This window comes from Myotis nattereri (genome assembly GCF_964212035.1).
Source record: "Myotis nattereri genome assembly, chromosome: 5".
Classification (NCBI taxonomy): Eukaryota; Metazoa; Chordata; class Mammalia; order Chiroptera; family Vespertilionidae; genus Myotis; species Myotis nattereri.
Window position 1 is genome coordinate 68415771 of NC_138080.1, and position 19057 is coordinate 68434827.

Genomic DNA, 19057 nt, shown 5'->3' on the forward strand with positions numbered 1-19057 from the left:
GGTGGGATGACGGACGTAAAAATCCAGCAGCAGAAGGCTGAAACGTGTTCGGAAGAGGCGAAGGGAAGCAGAAAACCGCTTGAGCGTCGTCCTGGCGGGAAAGCGGCGCTGAGGATGCTGGGAGATCAGCGCACCACGTGGGGCGGGGCTGGGGAGCTGCGCATGCGCCTCCAACCGCCTGCTGCCACCCGGTGCCGGCCACGTGACTCCCGACACGTAGCTACCAGCGCGTGCACGTGTGTGTGCGCGCGCACGCGTGCTGTCTGGGTAAGTGTCGGTGCCCGAGTTTTTCCTTGCTGCCGGGAAGAAACCCGTGGCTTCTGAGCCTCAAACAGCTATTTCTCTAAGAAGATAGTGTGCAAATTAGAGCAGAGCAGTGTCGGATGAACCGAGGTTAGTTTTCGTTCCCAGGGTTACTCTTCATTTTTCTCTTAGAAATCGCTTTAATTTCTGCTCCTTTAATTTTGCAGGGGTCACTTAGTCACGTTGTCACTGCTTTTGCTGCTTGTACCTCGGAAGCATAAGTCAACATGTTCTTTCTCCTTTATTTTACTGAAATTGGCCAGTGCCATCTGGAGCAGTGCCTCTCAGTCCAAACTGCACATTCAAAGGAGATGGAGTGGCTTTTCATGTTACAGCTTGGGTTTAGGCAATGCTAATGTGCAGGCTGCCAGTGACCTATTCTAGGACAGAGGTTCACAAACTTTTTTTTTTTTTTTTTTTTCCCGTACACATCACCCAGGTTTTTATTTGTTCCCTCAGCCGAGTGCGCTCCGGACGCCAGGAAACATGGAAAACACACGTACCTGGCGGCGCTCCGAGGGCGGCCTGGAGGGCCCTCCGCAGGCTGGGGACCCCCAGAAGCCACTCCCGCCCGGCCTGCCGGCCTGCCGGTCGCCCCAGCTGCGTCCCTCCCTCCCCAGCGATGCAACCCGCAGAGCCAACCCCACAGGGAGCGCGAGAAGCTTCCAGTCCTGGCGCCAGGACCTTCTTCCAGCGCCAAGGCCCTCGCCTTCCGGTTCACAACCTTTTTGTGTTTGCTAATCCTCACTCCAGGATATTTTTCCCATTGCTTCCCAGAGAGAATGGAAAGGAGGGAGGGAGGAATGGGGAGAAACAGAGACAGAGAAACAGAAACATTGATGTGAGAGAGACACATTGGTTGGTTGCCTTCCCACACACCCCCAACCAGGGCCCTCCCTGATCAACCTGCAACCCACGTACTTGCCCTTGACCGGAAATTGGACCCTCCACCCCGTGGTGCGCAGGGCAATGCCCTAACCACTGAGCACACCTGCCAGGACCAAACTATTTTATTCTAGGACCCCCGTTTTCACTGTTAAAAATTAGGAGCCCAAAGAAGCTTCCGTTTTTGTGGGACATAAATTGGTATGTGCCATTTCAGAAATTGGAACAAAATGTAAAACTATTAATTCATTTAAAATAGTAACACAAATAATTAAAATATTTTTTCAAAACAAAAAAAAAATGTAGTGCGCATAGCCTTGTTTTATATGTGTGGAAAGCTCATGTCTGAAGGAAAGACAGCTGGATTTACATAACTGCTGTTCCGCCTGTGGCAGTGTCACACCCCATGTGGCTGCTAGAGCACTTACACAAATGAGAGAATGATAGTGACACTGGCAGATGTTATCTTAGTTTTGACCTCAATGGAGGCCCAGACGTCTTGGTGACATCTACACTTCTTCCTTCCTGCACTTTGAGAACTCCTCTGAGGCTGAGCAGACTCAGGTTTGACTTCTTTGGGCAAGAATACTCACTTAGTACATCATGCCTGCCTCCATTTCCTTCCACCTCCCTTTTTAAAAAAATCATATATCCTAGAGATCCCTCTATAATAGATTCCCGATTCCTTCTGATAGCCTGTTTGATAGTTTCTCATACATGGAGACACTGTGTTATCATCTCTTACGCTGTAGGATCTGCAGCCTTGAAACACACATACCCAGAAAACCCAGGATGAGTTATTGACAATTTTGAACTTACGTTCTAAGTTTTTCTTCATTATCTTAAGTGTGTTTTAACACTTTTCATGCTACTTGCCACTAGTAAAAACCCAAATATGTAGGCCAAAAGGATTCCAGAGTAGGAATCTATATATATAAAAGGCTAATATGCAAAGTGTCCCCTTGGGTATTTGGTTGCGTGTTATGATGTGTGCTGACCACCAGAGGGCAGCATGGTACGAAGGAAGGCCCTAGCTGGCAGCCGGTAGCCAGCAGCTGGGGAAGGGAGGCCCCGGCTGGCAGCCAGAAGGCCCCAATCGGCCTGATCGCCAGCCAGGCCTAAGGGCCCTACCAGTGCATGAATTTTGTGTACCGGGCCTCTAGTTTTGTTAATATTTTGATTACCTCACATAAAAGGTTGGCAAGTCCTTCTGGTCTGGTGTTTCATGCTACTTTCCTTTCTATAGTTACTTATTCAGTTCTTAACTGGTTTTTCAGCCCAAGTCTCTCTCCATTTTACGTGTTGTCACCAGATTAATCTTTCTGAAGAAATTGGACTAGTCCAGTGATAGTGAACCTTTTGAGCTCGGTGTGTCAGCATTTTGAAAAACCCTAACTTAACTCTGGTGCCGTGTCACATATAGAATTTTTTGATATTTGCAACTGTAGTAAAACAAAGATTTATATTTTTGATATTTATTTTATATATTTAAATGCCATTTAACAAAGAAAAATCAACCAAAAAAAAATGAGTTCGCGTGTCATAGGTTTGCCATCACTGGACTAGTCATTATTCTTAGGTTTAAAAACATTAAAGTCTTCTCATTACATTGATTTTAAGATCCTTTGTGAAATCAAGAAATAAATGATTGGCCGGAACCGGTTTGGCTCAGTGGATAGAGTGTCGGCCTGCGGACTGAAAGGTCCCAGGTTCGATTCCGGTCAAGGGCATGTACCTGGGTTGCAGGCACATCCCCAGTAGGAGGTGTGCGGGAGGCAGCTGATCGATGTTTCTCTCTCATCGATGTTTCTAACTCTCTATCTCTCTCCCTTCCTCTCTGTAAAAAATCAATAAAATATATTTAAAAAAAAAAGAAATAAATGATTGGTGTCTTATTTGCAAAACTCTGAAAAATGACAGTTTCAATCTCCTTACAGGGAATTTGAAGCGTTAACAAGCACTCAGAGAGAAATTTAAGGGGTGATTGATTACCTGAATCCCACTCCAAGGTGCCAAGAGTTGTCAAAGGAAACATCTCTGGTCGCAGGGAACATGCGTATCTCAGAGGACAGAAAAGCAAATGTTCAGCTGCTCCCTGGGGCCGTGCTCTCTTCCTTCCTTTCTCGCCTCCCTTTCCCCTTACCCCTGCATTTGACTCAATAGTGTTTATAACATAACTAGAGGCCCGGTGCACAAAAATTTGTGCACTCCGGGGGGAGGAGGGGGTCCCCTCAGCCCGGCCTGTGCCCTCTTGCAGTCTGGGACCCCACGGGAGATAACGACCTGCTGGCTTAGGCCTGCTCCCAGGTGGCAGAGGGCAGGCCCAATCCCTAGGTGCAGCCCCTGGTCGGGCTCAGAGCAGGGCCGATTGGGGAGTTGGGGCGCTGCCCCCTGTCATACACAGAGCAGGGCGATCGGGAGGTTGTGATTCCACCCTCAGTCACGCTCAGGGTAGGGCCAATTGGGGGGTTGGGGCACCATCCCGTCACACTCAAGGCAGGGTTGATGGGGAGGTTGCGGTGCCACCCCGTCATGCACAGAGCAGGGCCAATCAGGGGGTTGGGGTATTTCCCCCTGTCACTCACAGAGGAGGGCCCATCATGGGGGTTGGGGCTCTGTACCCTGTCATGCACAGAGCAGGGCCCATCAGGGGGTTGGGGCGCCAGCCTCTATCACCCACAGAGCAGGGCCGATCAGGGGGTTGGGGTGCCGCCACTCTCACACTCAGGGCAGGGCCGATGGGGAGGTTATGGCTCTACCCTGTCACACACAGAGCAGGGCCCTTGGGGGGGGGGGGAGTTGGGGCGCCACACCCTGTCACACACAGAGCCGCAGGACGATCAGGGGGTTTGGGCGCTGCCCCGTCACGCTGATCCCGGTGCCGGGAGGCCTCGCGGCTCCGCTGATCCTAGTGCTGGGAGGCATATTACCCTTTTACTATATAGAATAGAGGCCTGGTGCATGGGTGGGTGCCGGCTGGTTTGCCCTGAAGGGTGTCCTGGATCAGGGTGGGGGTCCCCACTGGGGTGCCTGGCCAGCCTGGGTGAGGGGATGATGGCTGTTTGCAGCTGGTCACACATCCTTCAGGGTGGGCGTCCCCACTGGGGTGCCTGGCCAGTCTGGGTGAAGAGCTGAGGGCTGTTTTCAGGCTGGGAGTGACTGAAGCTCCCAACTGCTCCTTTTTTTCTTTTTTATTCTGGGCCAGCTTTAGATTTGGGGCTTGGCTCCAGCTCTTAGGCCTCCACTGCTGAAAGTAGGTTTCTGGCCTTTGCTTACAATGTTGCGATCCTGCTGGGTTTCTGGGGTTTTGTTTAGCTTCTATGTTTTTTACATAGTTGCTTGCAGCTCAGAGGCTTGCAGGGGCAGGCGGGGAACGTTGGAGTCCTCTGTCACTGAAGCAAGCAAGCCTCATGTTAGTTTCAAGCTGCCTGGCTGCCGGCTGCCATCTTGGCTGACAGTTAATTTGCATATTGCCCTGATTAGCCAATGGGAAGGGTAGCAGTCGTACGCCAATTACCATGTTTCTCTTTTATTAGATAGGATAGAGGCCCAATGCACGAAAATTCGTGCACTGGAGGGGGCGCTCCCTCAGCCCAGCCTGGCCCCTCTCACAGTCCGGGAGCCCTCAGGGGATAAGCAGCAGTCTGGCCTCCCTTTGCAGGAGGTGACCGGGCTGATCGGGGGAAGGCGCTGCCTCCATCACCCCGCTGCTGCCGCCACTGCTGGCCACCATGGCTGCCTGCCCTTGGCCTTTGCAGCCGCCGCAGCTTTGTCCGGAAGGATGTCCAGAAGGACATCCATTCTATCTGGTCTAATTAGCACATTACTCTTTTATTAGTATAGATTCCTTTATGATATCCTCAAGCTTACTAATTTATGGTATATATTCACTGATAGAAGATAGCAAAACTGAAAGTACTTACAAATATGGCTTTTTATTCCATATTTTTATTCTACTTTAAGAACTTTAGATCAGCTCTTTCAACAGACTGAGCTGAAAATGTTTAACTTGCTGCATTGCATTTTATTTACTGATTTAGGGAACAGACTCAGTTCTGGTGATTTACGTGTTAATATTAAAAGTATCGAGTCTCATGGCCTTTGTGCTCCTCACTCCCATGCGGGTAGGGATTTTTATTTGTTTTTTTCCCCAGCATTCAGAGCAGCGCTTGGCACAGAGTAAAAATTTAATAAACATTTTTTGGACCAATGCATGAAAGGCAACACAACCACAAACTCCAAACCATCTTTATTAAAAACTATCAATACAGTATAAAAATAGCTTCAATTATATAGAATATAGAAATATAGCTCTACAAAATTAAATTATTTTCACACAATTTAGTGTATAGACTAAACTTTAGTCCCTAAAGTTTTAGTAACATTTAATAATATTTTAAAAAAAACTGCCAAAGTATAAATCCTATTCTCAAAAATGTTTAGTGCTGAATACTTTTCCTCAGCTTCTTTCCAACATTTTGTACAGTAGCAGGTATGATTTAGCTGACTCCTTGGCTTTCAACCAGTGGATATTTGATAATAATAGTAGCAGCAGCTAACACTTTTATAGCACATAACATGTGCCAGCACTATTTAGAGGGAACCCACACACACAACAAACAATTTATTCACAATATTCTCAAGAATGCTCAAAGCAGACAAACCTACTAAGTTGGTTTCACAGGTTTTCCCATTTGTATTAGAAATATAAAAAAGCAGGCACTGCAAATTTACTATCTTGCCTGTAGGCATCATCATTAAAGTCCCTTGGCACAAAGTCCCTTGCTGAGTATAGTTCTTTAACCCCATAAAAATAAATCAACAATAGCTAAAGAAAAGGGAGGGAGGAAAGGCAGTAGACTCTAAAATGGAATTGTGGGGAGTTTAAAATACAGGGTGGGACAAAAGTAGGTTTATAGTTGTGAGTATGCAAAAAACAGCTTATTCTTATATTTGCCCCACCTTGTATATGACGGTGATAAGACAGTACTTGATATTTTTCAAAATGGCAATTATATAATCATTTGCATCAATAGGCTTTTGTGAAAGGGCCCATTTGCAGGATGCCAACAAAATCCAACTTAATGTTTCTATACCTGCCAAAGAGTATATACCTCTGTGGTATCTGCACTGTCACTTTGCCCCCTTTATTTAATAGAGTGGCAGGTAAGTATTTATTGTCCAGTATTCTAACTAATCTATTTTCAGATGTGACTTAGAACATATTTGGAAGAAAGGTATACTAAGTTTATTTGCAATGTTTACTTTAATATCCATTTAGAGATGAAAACCAAGATGATGTTTGGTTTCATTTTGAAAAAATGTGATGTCTTTACAATGTAGACATTACGGTATACATCTATAACATAGCAAATGGTTTCTCCTTATTGAGATCTGCAGTTTGCTTTATCTTTCTGTTTCAGTTTTTCAGTGGTGGTCAGTATGATTCTCTGATACCAGAAAAGCAGTTCAATAGACTAAAATTTTATTAAATGAAGAAAAAAAAGCCTGCTATGGTACAACCCCAAGTTTTCAGTCTGTTTGAAAATCTGAGGTGATAAGTAGCTGCATTTATTAATAATTCTCGGTATTAAAAAAAGATCATAGTGTTGTTTTTTTAAATATCAAGAAATTGAAGACATTTAATAAATATTTTTAAACACAGTGCCTTAATACCCATGATACTTTAATGCCCTGAGCTCAGAGAAGTGCCCTTGCTCATGGTTACAGCACTAATTGTTACAGGACTGGTCACGTTCTCTCAATTTCCTGACTCTTTCACCAGATTCAATATTAGTCTTGAGATAAATACACAACGAATTGAGTATTTTTCCAAGATAAATATTTCTATATTAATTTTACATAAACACTTCACATTATTTCAAACTAGTCAATAAATTAATGTTATATACCAAAATGGAAATAAGTTAACAACTCCTTCTTCATATTTTGATCAAGTATCTTTTCTAATACTTTTCTAATACAATACTAATTAAGATCTAGTGCATCAAATCCAACACCATATGATCTCAATATTTAACAATATTAAGTTCAGTGAAAAGAAACTAAACTGTATCTTCTGTGTATGGATTTCAGCAATCCTACCACTGCTCAGTGCTTCTTATTGTACAGTGTTGCTGTGTAGCAAGAAAACAGTTACAAGGTCAATCCAAAGAACAACTTAAAAGCCATTTCAATGGCAATTTCTGTAACTGAGTCATGAAAACAGACATAAAGTTCTTGAACTTTGGGATGAAGAAAGAGTCTCCTGAAGAGGAAAAGAAAATATTATTTTAGAAATTCATATAACAAAGAAAAGTTAAAAATTTCCATTCATTTTATTTTATTTATTTTTTTGTTTCTGAAAGTATCAGTAATGAATTAAAACACTAATCCAAATCTCCCCATATGGGCCACCAAAAACAAACAAACAAACAAACAAGCAAACAAACAAACAAAACCACTAACCCAAATCTATAGTAGAGGGAAATGCAGTTAGATTTACTTTTAAATAAATGATATGTGCCTTAGGTCATTATTTTTATTTTTCTACAGTGTAAAAAAGCGTATTTTATCAATATGTTTTACCATATCCCTGTTTTTAAATATTAAATTTAGTCATTATTATTATGGTAAAGCCAATGGTGATACCATCATTTTAAGTACAAGTTATTAAAGATTGACATTTACTTTCTAAAAGTTAATTATTATTAAAATATTAAATATATGATAGTAATTTTTTGCAGATAGTATTGAATTGGGATTAACAATGAAATTTTACCTGGTTTTCTTTTTTAATTTAAACATGTTTTTATTGATTTTAGAAAGAGGAAGGGGGAGGGATAGAGAGGTAGAAACATTAATGAGAGAAGACCATCTATCAGCTGCCTCCTGCACGCCCCCTACCGGGGATAGAGCCCACAACCCGAGCATGTGCCCTTACCAGGAATCGAACCTCTTGGTTCATGGGTCAACACTCAACCACTGAGCCACACTGGCCGGGCTATTTGGTTTTCTTAAAGAGTTAAAATCTATTTAATCAATACTATATAAATCAAACAAATCAGCAGTTCTGCCTGACCTCCTTAAATGTCTCTATTCTACATAGACCTGCATCATCAGAATTCGACACCTCCTGATTCTTTCTATTCCAATTGTTGTGAATACAGTTAACTGTTCCACTGCACACTGTGTGTGCGCCTAACTGTTCCTATCTCTATTCTCTCGTGTATCCATGCCATTCCATTTGCTGGAATGCTTACTTATCCAATAGCACAGCTCTGATCACACTACAGAACTGAACTGATGCTCCCAAGCTTGGTTGGTTATACATCAGAATTACAAGGGAGCTTATTGGGGTAGGGCAGCTGTACCCTTTTATGTAATGATTTTTTCTTTGAATTTATATTAGTTCACACAAACACTCCATCCATGCTTTTGTTCCGGCCCTCCGGTCCAGTTTAAGAACCCATTGTGGCCCTCGAGTCAAAAAGTTTGCCCACCCCTGGGGTAGGGTGTAGGCATCTCTGAGTTTAACAAGTGTCTCAGGTGATTCTAATCCCATGGACCAGAACACAGGAATTACTGCTTTGGATAATGTTTGTAAAGTGTTTGTCATACAATTTAGTACTACATGGTAGGTGTCCAGTTGGTGTCACCTAACTTCCTGCCCCTTCCTCCACCAAGTCTTTACCCCCAACTAAGAGACTCTTTGTTGGCTCAGTATTTCCCTCAAAATTTAATTCCTTAGAATTGAAGGCTCTCTGCTTTCCAGCTTGGTCTTTTTCACTTTCTCTTTGACAGTGGTCAGCAAACTGTGGCTCGCAAGCCACATGCGGCTCTTTGGCCCCTTGAGTGTGGCTCTTCCACAAAATATCATTTGCGGTTGCGCACATACAGTGCGATTGAAACTTCGTGGCCCATGCGCAGAAGTCGGTATTTTGTGGAAGAGCCATACGCAAGGGGCCAAAGAGCTGCATGTGGCTCATGAGCCGCAGTTTGCTGACCACTGGTATATGGCATTCCTTTACCATTCTGGCAAACCAGTCTACTCACTGCTATGCCTTATGATTTGTTCATCCCTTCTTTTTCCTAAAATGTTTTATTCAAGTCCAATTAATTTTCTAAACCAGATCAAATGGAATCTCTAAGCCTTTCTTTGTAATCCTAGAGATTCCCATAGCATTTGGTTGTATCAACTAATTTATTCTATCTATCTATCTAGTCTGTCTCCATATTCTATAATAATTAAAGAGTAATATGCTAATTAGACCGGTCATCCTTCCAGACTTCCTTCCGGACAAAGCTGAGGCTGTGAGGGAAGCCCGGGTCCTGGGTGCTGGGTGCTGGAGGGAAGCCAGTGCCGGCAGCAGGGGGAAGGAAGGCCTACTCTTACACCAATTTCGTGCATTGGGCCTCTAGTATTTCATAAATATATAGATATATGAGCATAGTTCATATTTCTTCTGCTAGATGTAAGACTGCTAGATACAATGAGTGTGAATTTATCTTTCTGTTTTCCATAACACCCACCCACCACCACAGTTTGCTAAGCAGAGTTCCATTTACTAAATTGTTATATATTTATCAATATATGTGTTAGGTGCCAGTGGTCAAGACAGATATGATTCCTGACCTCACAGAGCTAACATTCTAGTGAGGGGGAGAAAGACCATAAACAAATAAGAAAATAAATAATAAAGGGGTTATATAACAGAGCGTAACTGAGTAGCTCTGTTAATACAGGAAAGAGATTATGGATCCTCTCTTTGAGGAGATGACTTCTTAGAACTGGTCTGAATCTCAAGGAGCTGGACATGCAAAGGTTAAGAGGCAGAAGAGCCAATACACAAAGAATAGCAAAAACAAGATTTGATTGATGGGTGCCAATGTGGCTATGCATATGGGATGGAAGAGGAGAGTGACAGAAGGTGGAACCAGAGAGGTGGGCAGGGGCCAGGTCAGGCAAGGACTTATAGTTAGTTGGTGGGGAATGAGGAGGAGGAGAACAAAGGGAAGAGGGCAAGAAAGAATAGAAGAAAAGGAGGAAGTAGGGGTAGAAGGAAATAGCTATAAAATTGTGAAAATTTTTTTAGTTTATCACTAATATAATTTTGTAAGATAACTAAGAAAGCTATTTGTTTATTTTTAAATATATTTTTATTGATTTCAGAGAGGAAGGGAGAGAGAACCATCAATGATGAGAGAGAACCACTCCTGCATACCCCCCACTGGGGATCGAGCCTGCAACTCAGGCATGTGCCCTTGACTAGAATTGAACCCGGGACCCTTCAGACCACAGGTTGATGCTCTATCCACTGAACCAAACCAGCCAGGGCAAGCTATTTGTTTTTAATAGAAAAGACTTGAGAGGAATTTAAAGGAGATACTTAGCAAATAAAATAAAATTCTAAAATATATTAAAATATTATAGTTAGATTAATAATTTCATGCCTACATCCTAAAACTTTACCACAATTCTTTCACTTTTCTAACATTTTACTTCACTTTCAAATACTTTTTTCCACTTACCCTACTACCCAATAAGCCATAACTGGTGGTGCTTTTCTCTGGTCAGTCCAGTTTTCAGGTGAGCATTCAAACAACACTCCATGTTCTTTCACAGGGTTTAGAGAAGACACCAAATTTGTAGAACCTGAGTGATCTGCAGTGTTTAGTGCTTTCTTTTTCTGTAAATTAATAGATATTATTAGTATTAACTGGTATTAATAGTGCTGATCCTAGTACTTAAGAGCCTGAAATAATATTCTTTTTACCTGCAGGAAAATTTTTACTTTTTCTCATACTTTAAATACCATCCTATCTAATAATAGACAAACATGGTAATTGACCATACCTTCGCTATGCCTCCCATTGACTAATCAGTGCGATATGCAAATTAACCGCCAACAAAGATGGAAGCTAATTTGCATACTGCAGGCAGGGCAGGACAGCGCCTCCTCCCCCAGCATCTGAGCATGCTATCTGCAACCTGGATCGGCAGGTGTCTGTGTGTGACCCGACCCGGGGCGGCCGGGCGGTGCAGTAGCGATCGGCCAGCCCGCCCAGCCTCCATCCGGGCATCTCGTGTGCGACCCAACCTGGGGTGGCTGGGCGGGGCAGCAGCAATCGGCCGGCCCGCCCGGGCGTCCCGTATGCGACCCGGCCTGGGGTGGTGCTCCAACCTCCAGATTGGCCCTGCTGTGTTTGCGACCCGGGGAGGCGCCCCAACCTCCGGATCGGCCCTACCGTGTGCGTGACCCGGGGAGGCAGGGCAGGCACCGAGGGATCGGGTCTGCCATCTGCCACCCGTCTCCTAAGCCAGCAGGTGGTTATCTCCCAAGGGGTCCCAGACTGGGAGAGGGCACAAGTGGGGCTGAGGAACACCCCCACCCACCTCCCCTGCCAGTGCACAAATTTTTGTGCACCCGGCCTCTAGTCTCCTATAAAAGACTTCATAGATAAAAGTATCCCTTGACTTTTACAGGGAACATTTTGTTCATAGTCCTGTATTAGTATTTGTTATACTAGAGGCCCAGTGCACAAAAATTTGTGCACTCGGGTGGGGGAGAGGTCCTTCAGCCCGGCCTATGCCCTCTCGCAGTCTGGGACTCCTCAGGGGATGTCCACCTGCAGGCTTAGGCCTGCTCCCCGGGGGAATGGGCCTAAGCTAGCAGTCAGACATCCCTCTGGCAGCCTGGGAGCCCTCGGGGGATGTCCACTTGCCAGCGGGGAGCAGGCCTAAGCTGCAGTCAGACATCCTTAGTGCTGCTGAGGCAGGAGAGGCTCCATCCACCACCACTGTGCTGGCAGCCGTCAGCCTGGCTTGTGGCTGAGCAGAGCTTCCCCTGTGGGAGCACACTGACCACCAGGGGGCAGCTCCTGCATTGAGCATCTGCCCCCTCGTGGTCAGTGTGTGTCATAGTGACCAGTCATTCCCAGTTGTTCTGCTGTTAGGGTCAATTTGCATATTACCCTTTTCTTATATAAGATAGAGGCCTGGTGCACGTGTGGGGGCCAGCTGGTTTGCCCTGAAGGGTGTCCCGGATCAGGGTGGGGGTCCCCCTGGGGTGCCTGGCCAGCCTGGGTGAGGGGCTGATGGCTGTTTTCAGGCTGGCCATGCCCCCCAGTGACCCAAGCTCCCAGCCTCTCCTTTTTTTCTGGGATTTATTTATCTTCTATAATTGAAACTTTGTAGACTTGAGCGGAGCTGAGGGCCGGCCAGGGCAGGCGGGAAGCTTGGCCTCCTCCATTGCTGGCGGCAACCCAAGCCTCCTGCTTGCTCCAGCTCAGTGGCTGCCGCCATCTTAGTTGGGTTAATTTGCATACTTGGTCCTGATTGGCTGGTGGGCGTGGCTTGTGCATAGCAGAGGGATGGTTAATTTTCATGTTTCTTTTTTATTATATAGGATTATATTAGCAGTTTATAGGACCTTCTTCCCCAGTACAGGATAAGCTCTTTTCCAGGCAGAGACAATATACTTCTCATCTTTGTTGTTGTTTGTTTCTTTTTGTTGTTTTTTTTGTTAATCCTCACCCAAGGATTTTTTCTCCCATTTATTTTTTATTTTTTAGAGAGAGGGGAAGGGAGGGAAGAGGAATGAGAGAAGGGGAGAGAGAAGCATTGGATGTAAGAGAGACACATCGATTGGCTGCCTCCCACGTGCACTCTAACCGGGTAGGGGATTGAACTTGCAACCCAGGTACAGGCTCTTGACCGGTAATCAAACCCAAGACCCTTCAGCCCACAGGCTGAAGCTCTCTAACCACTAGCAACCAGCCAGGGCATCTTTGTAGTATTTTTTTTAAAAAAAACAATCCTCACCCGAGGATATTTTTCCACTGATTTTTATGGAGAGTGGAAGAGAGAGGGAAGCACAGAGAGAAACATCAATGTTAAGAGAAACACATCGATTGGTTGCCTCCTGCACATGCCCCGACCAGGGACTAGGCTAGGGAGGATTCTACAACCAAGGTACATACCCTTGACTGGAACAGAACCCAGGACCCTTCAGTCCGCAGGTTGAAGCTCTATCCACTGAGGTAAATCATCTAGAGCTGTATTATTTTTTTTTAAAGTTGTTGGTATATAGTAGGTACTTAATGAATGTATTAATAAAGAGTAGATTACTGTGTAGATTAGTAAATAAACAGATGATTTTATAATATACTTAAAACACATTAAACTTAAAACAGATGTATCTCTCTAAATTTCCCATTGATAAAATCATTAGCAAAGCAATGACTTATGTGAAATATAAATATTTTTTTGTGAGGCTCAGGTCAAAATAGTGGAGTGATCCTTGGTTCTTCTTTCTCTTATAACCCTTATTTAATCCATCAACAAACCCTTCTGGCTTACCCGCCAGAATACATCCAGATTACAGAAGCCACTGTTTCTTGCTTTGAGAATTTCCATAGCTGGACATATTAATTAAAGAGCTTTTAGAGAGAATATTTAGTTATAGAAATGAAACTGGCATAAAACTGTATTTATAGCAGTGCCCTACCTCTTCCATCAAGGTCTGTTGAAAAACTGCACGAATGGAGAGACAACACTGATGGAAATTCTTTATTAGCTGAGGGTGGATAGAGCCGCTTAGCTGGGTCACTTCTTCATGGGTAGGAGTAATAAAGATCCCTTGCACTGTTTCTAAAGCAACATAGTGGAAAAGTGTGTTCTCAGGACCAGATGTCAATCTTGAAAAAAAAAAAGATATTTAAGCAAATGTAAAAATATTGCTTTATTTTGAATTGTGTAGATTCCTAATAACTATTTTATCTACAATACTAGTGCCCTGGTGCATGAATTCATGCACATTGAAAGGCAATTAATTAGAAGGTGGCTGGTGGAGTGGGACTGGGCTAGATGGGCTGGACACACCCTGGAGCCAACCTCCTACAGTTCCTCCCTGGCTGGCCACACTGGGGCAGCACTGCGGCTCGAAGGGTGTCTGCGGAGTGAGCGGGGTCCCTCTGGCAGGTGGGGTCCCTTGGCCTGGCCTGTGGGGATCAGGCTGAAACCAGCTCTTGACATCCCCCAAGGGGTCCCAGAGTGCAAGAGGGTCCCAGAGTGCAAGATAGATATAGATATAGATGATATAGATATAGATATAGATATTAGGAGTCTAATTAGGGAAGAAAAACTAGGCCAAACATTTCATTTCCTTATTTAATTTCCTCTTCCTCTTTAACTGAAGTACAGACTAGTGTTGTTATCAATTCCCTAATGGAGGCAAGTATTATATATTATGCAAGGATAAACAAACACCAATTCACTTGCAAGTAACTTAATTCACCCCTTTGCTACACAACCCAAATTGGCCAATCCCCTTTGTTTCCATAGTTGGTAATAAATAACTTAGCCCATGTCTGGCCCAGATCTCTTCAAGCCATAAACATGCTATCAGTCAAGGGTGGACCACATATAAAAACATCTTTCAACAAACTAAATACATTTAAGTTAGCAGCGTTAAAGCCTTTTACCATGATAGTTAAATTGATGATCTTGAAGAAAAATAAAGTTATTACTAACTGCAGAGTTGGGTTAATATTCTAGATTACAATGGCAATTACTAGTTGTATTCTATTTCTCATTAATAGTCTTACTTCTCTTCGGTATTCTCTTAGTATTTTTATTTCTCCTTTCTTCTTCTCTATCCTTTCATCCCCTATTTAAGTCTCAAATAGGCCAGCAGAACCTATAATAATAATATACTGAATACCCTCTTTCTGCCAGGGTAGATACTTTAAAATATCTTAGTCTTAATTCTCATAATGACTCTGCAGGGTAGTAAATATTACCATCCTTGTTTTAACCATGAAGAAATCAATGTTCAGAGGACTTGGATTAACTTTCTTGAAGTCACATAGCTAAGTGGCACAGCTCAGCAGACTCTGTAACTTGATCTACTATACCTTGCTTTCTTTTTCTCTACTGCTGACTTCTGATTGGCAATCTTTAAATATATAGACAGCAGTTCCCCATCAGCATCTCAAATATTCAGGTTGCCCCATTCTAATTCTGGTATCTATAGTAAAATATTTCTTCAGTTGATTTTTTTTTTCCCCAGCCATGAGCACAGAGGCAAGCAAAGGCATATTTCGGCTCTTAGCCTAGATACTGCCTCCTTATCTCTGTGAGATACTGGGAATGAGCACTCTGGGATAAGGAGTACCTGAGCAGCATATCACAGCATCTACTAAAGCATAAAAATAGTAAACTCTAAAAATTAGACACACAAAAGGGAGGTTACCTGTTGAAGAGGGATAAAGGGTGGCTTTCACATTTTGAACTATTATTTTATATGTGTCTTTTTTAAAATCCTCACCTGAGGATACCTTTTCCATTGATATTTCAGAGAGAATGGAAGAGAGAGAGAGAGAGAGAGAGAGAGAGAGAGAGAGAGAGAGAGAGAGAAACACTGACTGGCTGCCCTTGCATACACTTGGGACTGGGGCTGGGTATCAAGTCTGCAACTGAAGTATATGCCCTTGACTGGAATTAAAACCATGACCCTTCAGTCGGCAGCTGATGCTCCAACTACTAAGCAAAACAGGCTTGGGTTGTATGTGTTTTATCTCTTACTAGAGCAGCCATGGGCAAACTACGGCCCGCGGGCCAGATCCGGCCCGTTTGAAATGAATAAAACTAAAAAAAACCAAAAAAACACCGTACCCTTTTATGTAATGATGTTTACTTTGAATTTATATTAGTTCACACAAACACTCCATCCATGCTTTTGTCCCGGCCCTCCGGTCCAGTTTAAGAACCCATTGTGGCCCTCAAGTCAAAAAGTTTGCCCACCCCTGTACTAGAGGCTTGGTGTATGAATTCATGCATGGGTGGGGTCTGGCTGGCCCACACAATGGGGGTTTATCGAGGGTGGGGCTGGCTGGGGGGAGGGGCCATGGGCAGTTGGCTGGCCAGCCCCACCCCTGATTGGGGTGTTGGGGGCTGATCGTGGGTGGGGCTGGCTGGGGAGAGGGGCTGAGGGAGGGCTCCAGGGTGTGTCTGGCCCACCTCACTCAGTCTTGATTGGCCAGACCCCAGCAGCAAGCTAACCTATCGATCGGAGCATCTGCCCCCTGGTGGTCAGTGCATGTCATAGCAACTGGTCTACCGGTCGGCTGTCTGCTCCCTGGTGGTCAATGCATGTCATAGTGGGCAGTTGAGTGGCCTTAGCATATCATTAGCATATTATGCTTTGATTGGCTGAATGGACAACCGGACACTTAGCATATTAGGCTTTTATTATATAGGATAATATGAGTATGTTTCCTATTGTGTAATGAAGAACATTAGAGAAATAGCATACCTTTGGTATTTAAGATATAATTACAATTACAATTAAGATATAATATAATTTAAGATTATAATTACAATTGTTGCATAAAATCTCTACATGTTATGGACTTGTAAATTCTCATTGTAAAATTTCCTTAAAGGCAAGAGTTTAAGTGAAAAAGAATATTGTAAGGAAGATTCTTACTTCAATGTGTTACATACTTCCAATTCTTTTTCGGAAAGTTCCTTTTTCAAGTTTCCCAAATGAAATGGATTTGGAAGAGTAGACTTCTTTTTGGTGACCTGAAAAATACAGTTAAGTAGATTAGTTTATGCTTAAGAATAGAATTAAATAGAAGTAATGTAAAAACTAAATATCCTTCTAAGAGAACTATTTACTATTTTGCAATGTTACCTTTATATACTTTCAATGCTAGCTTGTGCCTCTTGGCTTATCCTTTGCTGTCAGAGACCCCAGAGCCATGTCATAGAAAGAAATGAAAGTTCTCCCCCAAAACCTTCTACCACAGCCATTATGGAGCCTTTACCAAGTTTTGTTATAATTTACATGTATGTGTATTTGTCTCCCTCTCCAAACTGCACTCCTCAAGGGCAGGGGCTATATGTTATTCATCATTGTATCTATCTCTTTTGTGTAGCATAGACCTGGGCAGATAGTAGGTGTTCAATCAACAGTTGTCGAATAGCTAAATCTTAGAGATTAATTCAGGGTTTTTTTAGGAGTTGTTCATGGCTTCCTAATTCTTTCCAAATATCCTTAAACTTTATTTCCTACCAATTTCACTGACTATGATAGTAAGTACAGTACATATGTGAACACTTCCTAAATATATCCACTTAGGGCTCCAAGAGTGCTCTATTATTTGGAATTAGGAGATAAAATCTATGGCTATTTCTGCCATGACATGCAGACTCTCATTTTATTCCTGCCTCTTCTCAGACTTCTCCTTCGTCATGCTTCATCACCTCCATCCACTTAAATGACAACTTTTAAAAATGTTTCAAAAAAGCAACGTCTTTAGAAAGCCTCCCGGGGTGATTATTTTGACAATCATTTAGATATAATATGGTATTTTCATGGAAAAATACATGCATAAAGTATGATAAATAAGCAGTCTGAAAAACAAACATTCTCTTTGCTTAATAGTCTCATTTTCAATTCTTGATATGGAGACCAGACCTTCACAGGTGCAGATTTTTAAAAATTTATAAAAACATAGAACAAGACACACACATATATTTTAAGTTACTGATTTTCTTTTTGTTTTTGCTGAACATTTTATTGGCTATTTAGTCAGATGAGCCCCCTAAGTGCCCCATAGCTAGGCTGTTCCCTATTAATATCGTAAACAGAGAGGACTGAGATGAACAGGGAAAGCAGGGTTAAAGTTACCCTTCTTGTCAGTAGTGTCGAAGCAGATGTCCTGGATATTACGTATTATTTCTTATTCTTTTGGGTTCTAAATCATTGGTTTCCCAACAGTGACTAAAACAACCACCAGTTCAAATGAAGAATGATTTGCCATTAAAAATTCTATTCAAAAAAAACAACAACCCAAAAAACTCTTCCACCCCACCGGCATGGCTCGGTGGTTGAGTGTCGACCTATGAACCAGGAGGTCATGGTTTGATTTCTGGTCAGGGCACATGCCTGGGTACAGGCTCACTCCACAGTGTGGGGCATGTTCTGGCAGTCAATCAATGATTCTCTCTCATCATTGATGTCTCTCTCTCTCTCTCTCTTTCTGTCTCTCACTCTTCTTCTCTGAAATCAATAAAAATATATTAAAAAATTCTATTCCAATTATAAAATAAGGACTCGAAAGACAGCTTAGCTCCCAGAATGTACAAACTTGAACGCACACACACACCTTAAGCAAGGCCCCACTTTCTTCCAAGCCATCGGATTCTCTTTGCCTCCGTACTGCATCTGGTGTAGTGTGGGGGCTCGGGCCAACACCTTCTCCACCTTCACAACCACTGTCAGATCCTCCACTGCTTCGGGAAGGACTGGGCTTACGTGTTTTTAAGGAATAGTCACCAAAAAGAGTTCTTCTGCAGGTTGGAGAGGTTGCTGCTTTGGAAATACCTTGTAGCCTACTGAGGATAGGAGAGGTTGTCAAACAATCTAATTTTTCATGTGATCCAGCAAGGAACCAGTCAGCACAAGATAAGCAGGGGCTTGGAGAAGATGCCAGCCGTTCATTTATGCGGCCACCTACTCCTTCCAGCTGTTGAAGAGTTGTTTTGACCTGATCCACATATATACAGTCTGGTCCAGGGTTCCCAATAGCTTTGGATGAGCAGCCTCCAGCTTCTAATAGTACACACAACATATAATGCCTCTATAAGAAAAAAGTTGTTAGTATAGATTTAGCTACATAAAGATATTTATATGCAATATGCTTGTATCAATTTATGAATACTGAAGACATATAGGCATATGGCATAACCATGTGATGATTATTAAAAACTCCTCCCTTCCCTTTCCTTCTCAGATATGCTCAGTGCTTCTTGATCACCCTTGAAAACAAATCTTGTATTGCCTTGTCCTGATACAAC

At 43.1% G+C, this 19057-nt stretch overlaps 1 protein-coding gene across 3 annotated transcripts in view; it reads right to left on the reverse strand.

The window, feature by feature from the left end:
* Positions 1–5428: 5428 nt before the first annotated feature.
* Positions 5429–19057, reverse strand: part of INTU (inturned planar cell polarity protein) — a gene marked incomplete at its 5' end in the record, with an annotated part of 65384 nt that continues 51755 nt past the window's right edge. For all 3 annotated transcript variants that reach the window (XM_081093009.1, XM_081093008.1, XM_081093007.1), the window contains 5 exons: positions 5429–7456; positions 10720–10877; positions 13698–13887; positions 16680–16777; positions 18367–18840. In XM_081093009.1, the coding sequence (XP_080949135.1) occupies positions 7345–7456; positions 10720–10877; positions 13698–13887; positions 16680–16777; positions 18367–18840 (1032 nt within the window). In that variant the 3' untranslated portion in view covers positions 5429–7344. The remainder of the gene's footprint in view (positions 7457–10719; positions 10878–13697; positions 13888–16679; positions 16778–18366; positions 18841–19057) is intronic.